The sequence below is a fragment of the Biomphalaria glabrata genome, chromosome 6 (genome assembly GCF_947242115.1).
Source record: "Biomphalaria glabrata chromosome 6, xgBioGlab47.1, whole genome shotgun sequence".
Lineage (NCBI taxonomy): Eukaryota > Metazoa > Mollusca > Gastropoda > Planorbidae > Biomphalaria > Biomphalaria glabrata.
This window is the reverse complement of record NC_074716.1, coordinates 15,674,667-15,689,933: the sequence shown is the minus strand read 5'-3', so window position 1 is coordinate 15,689,933 and position 15,267 is coordinate 15,674,667. Positions and strand designations below refer to the sequence as shown.

Here is a 15,267-nt window from a genome sequence, read left to right as displayed (position 1 = left end):
CATTATATAACTGTAGAGTCACTGGCTGTTGTGAAGGAAGACAGGATTAGATATTATTAAGATGACGAATTAAAAAAAAAAATTTAAAAGACTTCTATGCTGTTGAAAAAGATGTAGATGTTTTCAGAATGCCATTTAGTGTGTACAGTAAAGTAGTGAGAACTCGGACTTGCAGCTTAAGTGAATTAAACTCCAAACTAATTATCACCTCAAACAATTATTTCTAAATATTCTAAAATAGAGTTCTTCAAGAGACTTATCGAATTCCGAGTGGGAACCTTTTTAAATCCAGATTTCGCTAGAAATACCAAGTATTAGAATTACTGTTCCTTACATAAAGTTAAATAAGCCAGAACAATCTTACTGCTAATATCTCTAGAAACCATTGCTAACAAGCTTATAGATTCTATAAACTAAAGCGATAAATGAATATTTAAGAATCTAGATCTAAATGTATTGTTTGTAAAATTTAATTATTAGAATTTAATATTTTCAAGGTTTATTACATCAAGTTTGTAAGATATTGTGAAATTTATATTTCTTCGTAGATCTAGATAGAGTCTATCTAGATCTAGAAGTAAAAAAAAATTGATTGATAAACAACAATGATTGATGAAATCAAAGTAGCAGCTAGATCTATCTATCTATCCATATAGATCTATATAGATTATTATAGTTCATTAGCCAATAGCGGCTGAATAGCCATTAGTATACTATTGTAACTATAGATCTACTAGAAACAGTAAACGCCTTCCAGAATAATAAAACTTTTTATGCATCATGCATAATCTCATTGCACTAACGGGCATTCAAGTCCGGAACTTAAATAGGCCGCCTGCAGACAACAGCTTTGTCTGAACGAGATGCAGAAAAATATGCAGGTCCCAACTCAACTGATTTTGAGTAGTCATTTATTGATTTAACTAGATCTAGTAAGATAATTAGAATTTAGTCATGATTGACATAGATCTAATATGTAACTGTAATGATAACACTCATGTAAAACATACTTAAGTTACACTGTCACTGCACATCAGATGAATTAGCATTCCATTAGCCATTAGCATATCATGTTCATCATCTAGCTAATCTAGGTAAATATAATATAATGTTTCTCAATCAAACTAGAAAAGATAGGGCTGATAATCATGGAGGAGTTCTTTTAGCAATAAAAAACACTCTTATAGCAGAAGAAATTACCTTACCTAACTCAAAAAATATAGAATCAACATTTTGTAAAATTAATACCACCTCAACATCCCTAATAATAGGCAGCATTTACAGACCACCAAATTCTAGTTTAGAATACATGCAGGAACTATGTAATCAGATTACGACACTTAAAGAGACAAATAAAAATGCAGTTTTTTGGATTATGGGTGATTTCAACCTACCTGATATAAATTGGAAAACACTAACCATAGATAAACACCAAAACCTTAAGGACATAAATGAGCTTTTCATAGAAACTTTACACAACCTAAGTTTAGATCAAATCATTAAAAAGCCAACTAGATTAAACAACACATTAGATCTCTTCTTAACCAACAGACCTGGATTAGTAGTTGATTATGATATTATCCCTGGTCTATCAGACCATGAGATCATAAAAATACACAGTCAGATAAAAGCAGTAGCCAATATAAAACCCAAAAGAAAAATCTTACTCTGGAATAAATGTAACCTAACACAACTACACCAAGCTGCATTAAACTTTCAACAAACATTCTTATTAGAAAAAGACATTAACCAACCAGTCGATGACCTCTGGAATTTCATTAAAAACCATCTTAAAAGCATTATAGAAAATCAAATACCAACTAAATACACATCAAACAAAATAAATAAATGCTGGTTTAATAATAGACTAAAGAAGCTTTGTAAACAGAAGGAAAACCTATATAGAAAATTTAAAGAAACTAATGCAGAAAGAGTTTACAAAAAGTATATAAAAATTAAACACTTAACCCAAAAAGTAAGCAGACAGCTGCAGAGTGAATACATAAACAATGTAATATCTAAAGACAACAACAAAAACCTATGGTCATACATTAAGTCTAAGAAAATGGAAACAACAGGCGTAGCGCCATTAAAAGATGAACATAACATAATACATAATGATAATGAAACTAAAGCAAACATTCTAAACAAATACTTTGCATCAGCATTCTCAGCCCCAGGAGACAAAGACATATTACTAAATTTGAACCAAGTAGACAACATAGAAGATATAGTAGTACAAGAAAATGGAATTCAAAAACTATTAGCCAACACCAAACCAAATAAAGCTTCTGGACCTGATGGTATTCCAGCTAGATTACTCAAAGAACTAAGTAATGAGCTAGCCCCAGTGTTCAAAATACTCTTTCAGGCTTCACTTAACCAGGGCAGAGTACCAAAGGACTGGAAAGAAGCTAATGTCACCCCCCTATTTAAAAAAGGAGAAAAATCTGACCCAGGAAACTACAGACCAGTATCACTTACCAGCATCACATGTAAAATCCTAGAACACATAATATGTAGCAACATCATAAACCACTTAGACAAACATAATGTCCTCACACCATACCAACATGGCTTTAGGAAATATAGATCATGTGAAACTCAACTAATAGGACTAATTGATGATTTTTCAAAAGGTTTAGATAATAGTGAACAAATAGATGCTATCTTACTAGATTTTTCTAAGGCTTTTGACAAAGTTCACCACCATAGTTTGCTTAAAAAATTAAAATGTTTCGGCATTAATGGTCCACTGCATCAGTGGATTAAAGACTTTCTGATAGGGAGAGAACAAACTGTAATAATAAATGGCTCTAAATCAACACCGATAACAGTAAACTCAGGTGTACCTCAAGGAACAGTCTTGGGTCCACTACTATTTTTAATTTACATAAATGATTTACCAAATTGCATTACTTCAGGAACAAAAGTCAGATTATTTGCAGACGATTGCATAATATATAGAACAATAAAAACAACACAAGACACAGATATTTTACAAAGAGAATTAGATGAATTACAGAAATGGGAATCAAATTGGAGCATGTCTTTCCACCCAGAAAAATGTCAGTTGTTAAGAGTAACAAAAAAACTAAAACAAATTAATTCCACTTATCTTATTCATGGCAAACCAGTAACACAGACTAAAAACGCAAAATACCTAGGTGTTATAATAAATGAAAAACTGTCATGGAATCCACATATTGATGAAACTACAAAAAAATCAAACAAAGCATTAGGATTTATTAAAAGAAATTTCTATAAATCAAATAAGCACATAAAACTAAAATGTTATTTAACCTTGGTTAGGCCAATAATAGAATATGCATCCTCTGTTTGGGACCCTTCAACTCAAGAAAACATTAAGAAACTAGAACAGACACAAAATAGAGCAGTGCGATTCATAACAAACGAATATTCACATTTGACTAGAGTAACACCTTTAGTAAAATCACTAAATTTAGAAAGCCTTCAGGACAGAAGGCTCAAAAGTAAAGTAGCAATAATACATAAAACACTGAACCATAATCTTCAAATACAAAAACAAAATTTAATAAAATACTCTGAAAGACACAAAGATAAAGGCACATTCCTCGTCCCATATGCTAGGACAAATTTGTACAAATACTCGTTCTTCCCTAGTGCTATTAGAGCATGGAATGGGTTGTCTGAGCTAGCCAGGAAAACCAGTGACTTGGCAGAATTTAAGTCATTGGTTAATATGCATGACTAAATGCATGACGCGTAGGACGTAATCATCTTCTTTTTTGAAGTAACGTCTGTATTATATAAGATAAGATAAGATAACTACGATCCACTGAGATGAAGATGAATCAATCATTAATCAATCTATACAGTTGAAATAACTTCTTTGCTTAAAGTTAATCTGATCTATAATTAGTATAATTTGAATAATAATCAAGTTGCCCCTCACTACTGTTTAACTATGTCTATTCAGTATTATTCTATATAATGACCCAACTTAAAGGTTTAGAGATGTTCTTCACTTGGATATTGCCAACTGGCTATTAAAACTTAAACCAATGCTTGAACAAGTTACCACAAATTCTTGCTACAAAAACATTCCAGATTTATATCCTGCATTATGAGTAATTGTAAAGAAGTTGTTGACTGCTCTCCCATCTTCTCATTTGATACGTTATGGATTCATTACTGTTTTCAACCCCGTCACAAATAAAAGAAACTGGCTCGAAATGTGTTCTCCTTGAGCTGGGCATAAATACACTCCTAGAATAACTATCAACCTCATCCAAGCCATCGTATTTTTAAATTTATCTTAAATAAAAGTTGTAAACCTCAATAATAACTCTTTTTAAAAAATTTGTTTTGTCGTTACTTACAATGTATATGCATTTATGTAGCTTTTTTACTTAAGGGTTTGTGGACAACTATATAAAGGGTTGCTCAGTGAGAAAAGCTTGAGAACCACTGAGGCATATCATCATAGGCGCCCGCGTGGGGATGGGGGGGGGGTGCAAGGTGGTACACATGAACTCAAACTTGAACAAGTAGTGATGTACAGTTGTAAGGATGTTGTAGTGGTCTAGCCTAAGTAAGTGCATCCTTCTTTTTTCTAAATGGCCAAATTGTAATCTTTTTTTTTTACACCTTCAAATCAATTAACTTCAAAGTAGCAGTTTAAGAAGTAGTGCTTCCACTGAGGTACAGTTGTAAGGTTATGCTATCATTGTAATACACTAAAATAGGCTAATCTGTAGTTGATATTATTGGCTTGCTATTCTTTGCACTATAAAGGGTGTGAAATAGTATGTTAGTTGTGACAATTTATTTTGATCATAGTTATTATTATTAGGCCTAGAATATGATAAATGTTGTTTGTTTGTTTTTGGCTTGGAGTAGAAATCCTTGCCAACTGTCTTTCAGTGTGATAAATGTGTAAGATTGAAGAGGGCAGTCATCTTGGTGAATGTATTGACGTCTTGCAGATTTGCGGTTGGTGTTAGCGCTCTATAAAATAGCTGGTTAAACACGTCCACCAGTTTACGATGGCAGAGGATATAAGAAAGTTCTTCACATGCCATCGTCTGAGTCAAAATGTGTATTTGTAACAACAAAGCACTTGCATCAGCAAGAAACAAACAAAAAATGAGCAACAGCATCATGAATTAACTGCATTAGCTGGGTCTGTTGGTGATGAAACTGCAGATATCTCAGGCCCTAAGAAGATGTCTTTGGGCATTCGGTTTGTTGATTGCAATTGTATTCAAGAAGACTTCATTGGTTTTGTTGTCCCTGTTGTTCAGAGAGATGCACTGACTGTGTCTAACGCCATTGTCAGCAAATACATTATGCATAGTCTAGACTTGGACAAACTACTTGTCCAAGGTTATGACAGCTGCCACTTGATGGCTAGCATTCAGAACTGTGGGAAAAGCACCTTAGTGTTTTGTGCGTCTCAACATTTCTTGGTAACACAGACTTAACCTTGTTATAAATGACTTGAATGACGTTTCAGATATACGTAATGCTGTTAGTGTCATCAAAATGACTATTTCTATTTCTGGTGTTAAATTTACCTTTTTGTGTGAGACACAATGGACAGAGAAATATGATATGAATCTATTTGTGCTTTGTCACAGCTTTGAGATCTTTTACTGTTTAGCGTATCTTAAAATAACGTGAAATAAAGTGAAACCAGTAAAACTGTACATGTGTAATCAGTGCCTGCTCTTCATGTGTTTCTGATTTGTCTTTTCCTTGTCGTCAATTATTCATCTGTTGAACCAGTTTCCCTAATGTTGCAGCCAGTTAGACTTAACATAATGGGAGCTCAACAGCACATCAGCAGTCTTATTGACATCAAAAACTTGACCATGCCGAGGAACACTTTAGGGATGGCATCCCGAGTAAGGTGAGACTGCTGGCAGACAAACTTGGTCGTGAGTTGGTGCTGCCTAGAATTTGCAGTTGACAAGACACACCTACCAAAAAACACTTTTTTTTATTTTGAGTGTTATAACAGAATAGAGCTTTACATTACGTTTCTTGATTTATCTTTATTAATATCTTGCTTTTCAAGCATTAATATAGCTAAGTTCAACCTGTTTTGTCTTCATCCTAAAACAATGCAAGAGCTAGAAGGTGAAGAGATTCTAAACACTGTGTACAATAAGCCTTCATTGCCTAGAAAGTAGAACAGACACAAAATATTCACATTTGATTAGAGTAACATTAGTAAAATCTTAAAATTTAGAGATTCTTCAGGTTAGACAACTAAGCAAGTAGCAATTAAATCTAAAATACTGGATTATAATTTTCAATACAAAACAAAACCTAATAAAATACTCAGAAAGACACAAAGATAAAGGCACATTTTCTTGTTCAAATTTGTACAAAAACTCCCTTCTCCATATTGCTATTAGAATATTAGAACAGGGAATGGGTTGCCTGAATCAGCCAGGATAACCAATGACTTGGCAGAGTTTAAGTCATTGATTAACATGCATAACTAGATCTAGATATTAAAAAAAAAAAAGGTGCAGTAATTGAGGATTTCTCTTGACTATTCAGAACTAGAGGTCTACTTGCAACCTGCATATTTTGCAACATTGATTCAAACAGAGCTGTTTGTCTGCTGGAGGTCTATTTACATTCTATTTTCATCATCATTCATACAAGTCATACAACTAAGACTAAGATATTAATAATTTTAAATAGTAGATCTATAGGTTTATATCAAACTAATAATATAAAAACTATGAACTCAAGTTCTCAAGTATTAAAACTGGCTGATGTTTAGCAGTGCATTTTATGAGAAAATTCTTTGACTGTTTTAACACAAGTATTCTTATATTATTTTTTTTCAGATGCTGAAGTCAAAGACCTTATTAGAACATAAGTTTTCACTCAGAATGAAAAGAAAATATATGATTTTTTTGTTTATTAGAGCAATTATTATTTTATCATTTATATCATTTATAGGCTTTACATATTATACATATGGCCTTGGTAATAAAATTATACTAGAAGAAACTATTGTTGGTAAAAAAGACTACCTTGATATTGTAGAATATCATAATTTATCAGAAAAGTTTCATGCTATTAGAGAAGAAATAAGAAATTTAAAGCAAGAAATACATGCATCTATTGTGCCTCAACATAAAATTAAGACTTTTCAAACTTATATCTATCAAAATAAAACAGGTCAAAACTTGAGTCAGGAAGAAATAACTCCATTGGTCATCAGTTCCAATGTACACATTTTTTATTACCCCTGGTACAAAAGTGAAATCTTTGATGGAAGATATGGTCATTGGAATCACAGAATGCTTCCCAATTGGAAAGTGAAGTATGAGCGTGTACAGCCACCACATAAGCCACCTGATGATATTGGCTCCAATTTTTATCCAAAACTTGGTCCTTACAGCTCATCAGACCCAAAGGTGTTAAATAAACACATGGAGCAGATCAAGTACTCTGGTGCAGGTGAGAGTTATGTATAAAGTAATATATTCTTTACTAGCTGGTTGTAAACTTTTTTTTTTCTTTTTGACTTTTAATTTCTTTTTAAGGCAAATTAGTTTCATTTTTTTCCACATGGGGCTTAAATTAATTTACTTCTAGACAGCATTTTATTTTTGGTATCTTTTATAAATCTTTTTATAAATATATCTTTTGTAATTCTGATTTCACCATCATCTTCAATGTGGATTAAAAATATTTTGATAAGTTGATGGCTATTTTTAATTTTCTGATAGTGCATTTATTTTAAATGGAAAGTTGAAAATAGCATGCTCACTTGCATTGTGACTAGTTTTTTCAGATAATGTTGCATTTAATTTAAGTATTATCTGAAATGGTAAATCTAGAACTTTTTTAATTGTAGGTGTCCTTGCAGTCTCATGGTATCCTCCAAACTTAGAACTTGAAAATGAAGAGCCAGTGGATAACATCATGTTGAAAATCTTGGATTCCGCTCAAAATAAAAGTCTGCAAGTAAAAGTCTTTGCTATTTTTCTGTTTGTGTGTTGTCGATTATCAAATATTTTAAATTTATTTTTGTTTTGGAATTATTTTTTTTTTATTATTTTTTGTATTTTTTATTTGGTTTATAAATTTGGAAAAAATAGCAACAGTATCTTGGTTGGAAACTAAAAAAATAAGTTAGATAAATGTAGATACTCGTACACTGTATTTATAAAATATATTTATTTTTATTTGCTATAAAATTATCATAGTCTTATAGTAAGTCATAGAATTATTAACTCATTAGCTCGTTGCTACTTCATACAGACTTATGTGGCAACAAGCTATTGATCTCCACTGCCCACAGGTTGCAACATTGCAGTTCAGTTTACAGGTCATCTATGATGATTGGTCTCACACCAATGCATTAAAACAGTGTTTCCCAAACTGTGTTACAGGTTCCTTGAGCTCTGAATAGGTGTTCGACAAACTACTGGAATAATTTACTAGTAGGCCACAATGTGAATTAATCTCTGTACAAAAATTGTAATCAAAATGTTCTGCTAAATACTGAGATTGTCCGAAGTGTTCCATTTAAAGAAATAAAAATTGGAGAAATACTGCATTATATAATGTAATATATATATATTATTATTATTATATTGGGGGACAGTGCCCGCCGACCTCCTCGTGGTGTCCTCTGGTAACTGGAGTAAGTCCACCCTTTGCTCTCAGGGTGGTCTGAAAAAGGCTAACGTTGCGGGAGCCCCAACTTTCCTAGCAGGCTCTCATGCTCTCCTGGTGCAGAGTTCTGCTGGTGAGGTCTGGGTAATGCTAAGATCTGATCAACATAACCCCTGCACGCTCGTATTGTGTAGGGATTTGTGTCTGTCGGGGTTCTAGCTAATGCTGAACTGATCAGCCGCCGCCCTGGAGACTAGTGGAGGGTCAAGCCATCAAAATTTGTGGGCCCTAAACTGGTGGCTTTAAAAAAAGGTCTCCTGCCTCACTCCACTTTCGTGGATTAAACCCTGCCCATACGAGCGAGTGGTTGAGTTAACTGATCTTTCGATCGATTCATAGTTCAATGTTCATGTCTGGACTGTTCTTCACTGCTCGCTCTAAGGGGCAACCCAAATCTCCTCCCCCTGGAGGAACCCATACAACAATGTCGAGTAAATTTACAAAGAAAAGCGGGTCTGAGCAGACCCTAACAGGCTCCGCTGGCCAGGTAAAGGGCATTAGGCCTGGCATCGAAAAATGTGCTACTAATCGCCTCGCAACGTTGGTACATAGGGAGAACGGGCCACGTTGTGAAAAAAGAGCTACCGTTCTTCCCAACACACAAACCCTGATAACATCCTTTTTCCCCCAAACAAACACTACAATTAAAAAACCAAAAGTCTCAGAAAAAATTAACCCAACACCAACACCTCATACTGGGAAAGTAAGTATCCCCCACACTAATTTAGCTGGAAAGATAAAGCAACATGATCCCCAAATTTCCAAATCTGATGCTAAAACTTTCAAAGTCCTTCAATGTAACGTCCGAGGACTTATTCCAAAGACACTTGAAATAACTAACCTGCTCCACAAAGAGTGTGTGGATGTTGCCTTACTACAAGAATGTCTGATAGGTGAAAAAAGAAGTGTCTCAATACCCGGGTACTCTCTTTTCCGCTGCTCCTGTGGGGATTGCCGAGGCCTGGTTACATTGGTGGCTAATGCTCTGGTCGCCAAGAAAGTGTCCACAGACTTGAGTCAGGGGAGGACAGACACTTTGGTATTAGAAATTTGGAAAAATAATAGACGCTTCAAGTGCATCAATGTTTATAATCCACCAAAACAAGAACTGGCTTTAGATGTCAGAGAAACAATAACTGTAGACACTATCATAGCTGGAGATCTAAAAGCCCATTCACCTTCCTGGGGCTATGATGACACTGATCAGTCTGGTAAAAAAGTTCATGACCTGTGCAATTCTACTAACCTTTTTCTTTTGCAAAATAAACACTCTCCTCCTACTCTTCTGCATGCTAGCAATGGTTCACTATCACGACCAGATCTTTCTTTAGTCTCTGCTAACTTGGAATCTGTCATAACTTATCAAGTACTAGGCGATATTGGTAGTGACCACCTTCCAATATTACTGACTGCCACTCTTTCTAAAATGAACACCAAGTCCACTAAAGAACCACGAAAGTGGTGCTATAGTAAGGCTAATTGGAAAGGATACGAGACAGCTGTCGACAATGCCCTTGAAAAAATCAATGTAGAGTCTAGCTCTGTCGACCTTGTGTACCGTCAAATAACAACAGCTATCCTGGGCATGGCTAAAAAGTTTATTCCTCGAACTTACCCTTGTAAAAAAATTCAAAAACTTTTGGACGGCTGAAATCAACAAACTTGTTATGGCTCGGAGAAGGGCATACAAAAAGGTCCAAAAGAACCCAAACAATCCAACACTCAGGCAGAAATACAACAGACTCAGCCTACTAGTCAAAACGTCTGTTAACAGGGAAAAACGAGAACGTTGGACCAACACCTGTGCAAGGTTAAACCTAAGGGATAGCTCTAAGGCTTGGAGTCTTCTGAGAAATCTCGAAAATGCTGGGCGTACGAAAACAGCAACCCCATTATCTTCACCGAGTGGGGTAACCATTTCATCGAAAAAGAAAATTGCCACCTTGTTGAACAAATATTTTGCCAAGATCAACAAGGCTGCCAAGAAGTCCCCAATGTCCAAAGCCATTGATAAAGCTCGCAAAGCTGATGAAAAAAAAGACCGAAAGGAACCACAGACCGAAAGTGCTGAGGGAACGATGAACTCCCCATTCTCGATAGGCGAGCTTAATGCTGCCATAAGGAAATGCCAGCTTAAAAAGGCTCCCGGGCCGGATGGTATTACCCCCGAAATGCTTAAACATGTAGGGGGGAAAGGAAGGGCTGTGCTCTTGGCATTCGTAAATAGAACCTGGGCAGATGGTCATCTGCCCAGGGCCTGGAAACGTGCCACCATTATTCCTATACCAAAAAAGGGAAAAGATGCTTCCACTGCTGAGGGCTACAGGCCCATCTCACTCACATCTTGTGTGGGAAAGATGGCTGAAAAAATGGTAAATGAGCGTCTGGTTTGGTACCTTGAGAGTGCCCGTCTTATAGCTCCAGAACAGGCTGGTTTCAGGGCTGGAATGTCCGCTATAGACCAAGTCAACATCTTTGTGCAGAGCGTAGCAGATGGATTCCAAAGGACCGAAAGCACATACGCAGTCTTCATTGACTTAAAACAGGCATATGATAAAGTATGGCGGCCTGGTTTGCTTCATAAGATAAGAGCCGTGGGGGTGCGGGGACGGATATATTACTGGATTAGAGACTTCCTACAAGAGCGTACAATAAGAACAAGGATGTACGGAGAAGTCTCAGGGGAAATGACCCTCGAGCACGGCCTCCCCCAGGGCTCCGTCCTGTCATGCGCCCTTTTCACGGCCTTCATAAATGACCTACCGGCTCAGCTAAAATGCCAAAAGCTGCTATATGCTGATGATATTGTCCTTTGGAAATCCGGAAGGAGCGCATCCTCTATACAAAAAGTGCTACAGGAGGACCTCCATACGCTCTGCTCATACACACAAAAATGGAGGCTAGAAATAAACACCTCCAAGACGGTCTATTCTCTGTTCACGCTCGGGACTGGCATTCTCGGGCAACCTTTCCAGCTCTCCCTCAACGGAGTGGCTCTCAGCATGGAAAAGCTACCCAAGTACCTTGGTGTAACTTTAGATCGCAAACTAAAAATGTGTGAGCACATCCAGGATGTTGTAAGAAAGGCCTCAGGGAAACTTTGCATTGTGCGGAAGCTGGCATCCACGAAGTGGGGAGCCCGAGCAGACATGCTCCGATCCCTGTATTTAGGAGCAGTCCGATCACAGATAGACTACAGCCTACCTGTGCAAATTTATGGCTCTAGGACTGCTCTTGAACAACTTGATAAAATACAGTCCCAAGCACTAAGATTTGTCTGTGGAACCTTTAGGACAAGTCCAGTGAATGCGGCTGAAATAATGGCTAATATAGCTCCACTAACCCTTAGGAGGGAAAGGTCAGTACTGACCTGCTATGAGCGGTATAAAAGGCTGGATGAATACCTCCCAGCTAGAAAACTAGTGGATGGTTGGAGATGCAGAAGACGTATCCAGATGCAGTCTTTTATGCATCATGCCACTAGACTATCTGATGAAGCTGGCCTCTCTACCAACCGACAAAACATTCAACGCTTTCATCCCCTTCCCCCTTGGTGTCGCCCAACAACCCCATACATACGCTTGAAATTAGTAGACCCTAATGCCACTCAGCAAAGCCGTTCATCTAACGACCTTCAAATCCTAGCTCTGGAGACCATTAATACCTTCAAGCCCAGTGCTATTTTTGCATACACTGATGGATCGGCATCAATAGATTCTGGAAGAGCAGGCTATGTAGCCTACATCGACTTTCTTGGCTCTCACACAGTCAAAATCTTTGGACCATGTGGTAGTGTTTGCAGTTTTGATGCGGAGACCATGGCAGTCTGTGAAGCCTTAAAAGTCATTGACTCTCAACTCGGCGAGGGACATTTGAGGGCAACACAGATTGTTGTGGTCACTGACTCAAAATCTGTACTACATGCTTTGCAAAGCCCCGGACCATGGCCCCCCAATATCAACACTGTCATCATGGCTTCACATAACATCAAACAACGCTATGGCACCCCTGTAATAATGCAGTGGGTACCGAGTCACATAGGTGTGACTGGCAACACAATCGCAGACTCTTTGGCCCACCAGGGAGGGCAAATTCCACCCACTGATCAGGCTGTAAGCTTTCATCAAGCCCTGGCTATAATACAAAAAACAGAAATGGAAAAGTGGTTTGAGTGCTGGGACAAGTCCCAAAAAGCCCGTGGAGTCTGGGAGCGCATGAGGCGCCCTGACCGCACTTCCCCGTGGTGGAGGCTGTCCAGGCCTGAGCAAGCTATTATAGCACAGTGCAGGACAGGCCACTGTCCTGTTGGCTCATATTTCTCGCGGCTATGGCCAAATTTCGATTCACGGTGCCCTCGCTGCGGGGAAGAAGAGGAAACCGTGCCTCATATTCTGTTTGACTGCCCCAGACTTGCTGATCTCCGTCTCGACAGGTCTGGGAAACCCAAAATTCTCGACCTGTATGGCGACATTCATGCACTACGCAAGACAGCAGGGTTTCTGTCCAGGGCTTTTGCAAGAGAGGATTTGAGCCTCTCAAGCCCTCACTCTAATGGAGTTTGATGATGATGATGATTATTATATTGTTTTTGTAGTATTATTTATTTAAATGATTTTTTTCTTAACAGGTTACTTTTCATATTGAGCCTTTCAAAAACAGAAGTGGGGAAAATATTGTGAAAGTCATAAAATACATCATTGACACATATGGTAGCCATAAAGCATTCTATCGCACATTATACAATGGGAAGTTACTGCCCTTGTATTACTTGTATGACTCCTATCAGATTTCTTCCTTTGAATGGAGCAAGGCACTTTCTCATGAAGGTCAGTTTTCTTTGAGAAATTCAAAATATGATGGCATCTTTTTGGGACTGCTTGCACGCCAAGATCACATGAATCATCTTGCAGCCTCTAACTTTGATGGTTTCTACACCTACTTTGCTATAGATGGCTTTGAATATGGATCAACATTTAGAAATTGGGCCCTCATCTCTGCTGAAGCCAAAAAATTAAAGTTAATTTTTATTCCCAGCATTGGCCCTGGTTATGTTGATACTAGAATCCGTCCATGGAATGATAGAAATACAAGGAAGAGATCCAATGGTCAGTATTATAGAGCAGCATTCCTTGCTGCCCTAGAGGTCAAGCCAAAGTTCTTGTCCATTACATCTTTCAATGAGTGGCACGAGGGAACACAAATTGAACCTGCAGTGCCAAAAACGTTTGGGAATTACAGATATGAAGATTATCTCCCCAGGTCAGAGGACTTCTATTTAAGACTGACACAATCTTTTGTTAAAGAATTTATCCAACAATTAAATAATAGCAGGCAAATCGGATGAAAACAAAATATGTTCATGACTTTATGTATTAATGTTGTTGTCTTTTGTGGAATAATAAAAGTAAAAAAAAATCAAAATTAAGTTGTGATTAATTATGACTTGCTGCTTTTTTTTTTCTACTGATTAAAACCTAAGGTGTTTTTTTTTTTTTTTGGGGGGGGGGGTGTTTACAAAATAAAGTTGATTTCCTACAATTTAGACTTTTGATGGACAAAGAAAGCATGAGTATTTATTGTTACACCATGTGATCAAGCATCAGTTCTAGCAGTAGTTGCTTAACATGTCGAAATGCAAAACAATTTGTCTTGGCTGTTTTTTTTTCCAAATGATTATCCTCAAGTATATTGCTGCGGTATTTCAACTAAGAACAGGACACCTTAAATCACCTTAACATTAAATCCCACCACTCTGTAGTCAATGTCTACAATGTCCCAATTTAATTTACCTTTATTAGCAGACCCATTTACCACTACAGCCCAACATAACAGCAGGAAAAAAAATGGCATGTTACTTTTCCTTAGGGGCGCGATGGCTTCCGAGCCCGAAGTACTGGCTTTGAATCTCGTGAAGACTGATTTTGAATTTCGGGATTTTTAGGGTGCCCCTTAGCCAACCTAAACTCTAATGAGTATCTGACCTTAGTAGTTGCGGAACGTAAAGCCAGTTGGTCGTTGTGCTGGCCACAGGACACCCAAAACATTAAATGTTATCCAAAGAAACAGATGACCTTAACATAATCTGCTCAGAGCCTGCAAACTCTGAAAGGGGAACTTAACTACTTTTCCTAGGCACAAATTTGCAGCAAAAATCTGGCTAGAAGAAGTAGTAGGTTATGTTGTCATTTGATGAGGTACACGGACAAATACAATTACCCCAAGGATGTGGTGGAATCCAAGAATTTCTATCTAGAATCTTGTCACTGCTATAACACTGCCTAGATCCTTTTAGTGATTTAAAAAAACGTGTTCTGGTGGGCAAGAGGAAAATGTAAAGCAACAACATTAATGACTCTTCAAATGTATTTTTTTTATTGAATGTGCAATTTTTTTCCGATTGTGTAATTGTAGATAATTTATTTTTTTTGCTCGGTATAATAGGCCTGCTCTAAATATAAAATAATCTTCGTGGAAAAACAAATCAAGAACAGTTACCTTTGCATTTTTGTGTCGGTTATTCCCCTTTCGCTGTTGTACGTCCTATGTGTATGTATGGATAGGGGTAGCTAAACG

At 37.1% G+C, this 15,267-nt stretch overlaps 1 protein-coding gene across 7 annotated transcripts; it reads left to right on the top strand.

Moving 5' to 3' along the window:
- The first annotated feature begins 396 nt into the window (after positions 1-396).
- On the top strand, positions 397-14,115 carry LOC106057620 (glycoprotein endo-alpha-1,2-mannosidase-like protein). Of its 7 annotated transcripts, none has more exons than XM_056032408.1 (6): positions 751-813; positions 846-881; positions 6,852-6,993; positions 7,189-7,470; positions 7,871-7,980; positions 13,322-14,115. In XM_056032408.1, the coding sequence occupies exons 1-6, from the start codon at positions 781-783 to the stop codon at positions 14,036-14,038; spliced, it is 1,320 nt and encodes a 439-aa protein (XP_055888383.1). In that variant the 5' UTR covers positions 751-780; the 3' UTR covers positions 14,039-14,115. The 7 variants fall into 7 exon arrangements, with proteins under 7 accessions (XP_013070352.1, XP_013070350.1, XP_055888384.1 ...); XM_056032407.1 differs by having other exon boundaries at positions 6,852-7,026; XM_056032406.1 differs by having other exon boundaries at positions 750-813; positions 6,852-7,470.
- The last annotated feature ends 1,152 nt before the right edge of the window (positions 14,116-15,267 follow it).

What these genes read in the sequence shown, in the direction of transcription:
- LOC106057620 (XM_056032406.1), top strand. Translation starts at nt 781, where the DNA reads ATGCATAATCTCATTGCACTAACGGGCATTCAA. An exon ending in AGATGCAGAAAAATATGCAG is followed by an intron (nt 882 to 6,851) that starts GTCCCAACTCAA and finishes ATTTTTTTTCAG; the next exon opens with ATGCTGAAGTCAAAGACCTT. An exon ending in CTCAAAATAAAAGTCTGCAA is followed by an intron (nt 7,981 to 13,321) that starts GTAAAAGTCTTT and finishes TTTTCTTAACAG; the next exon opens with GTTACTTTTCATATTGAGCC.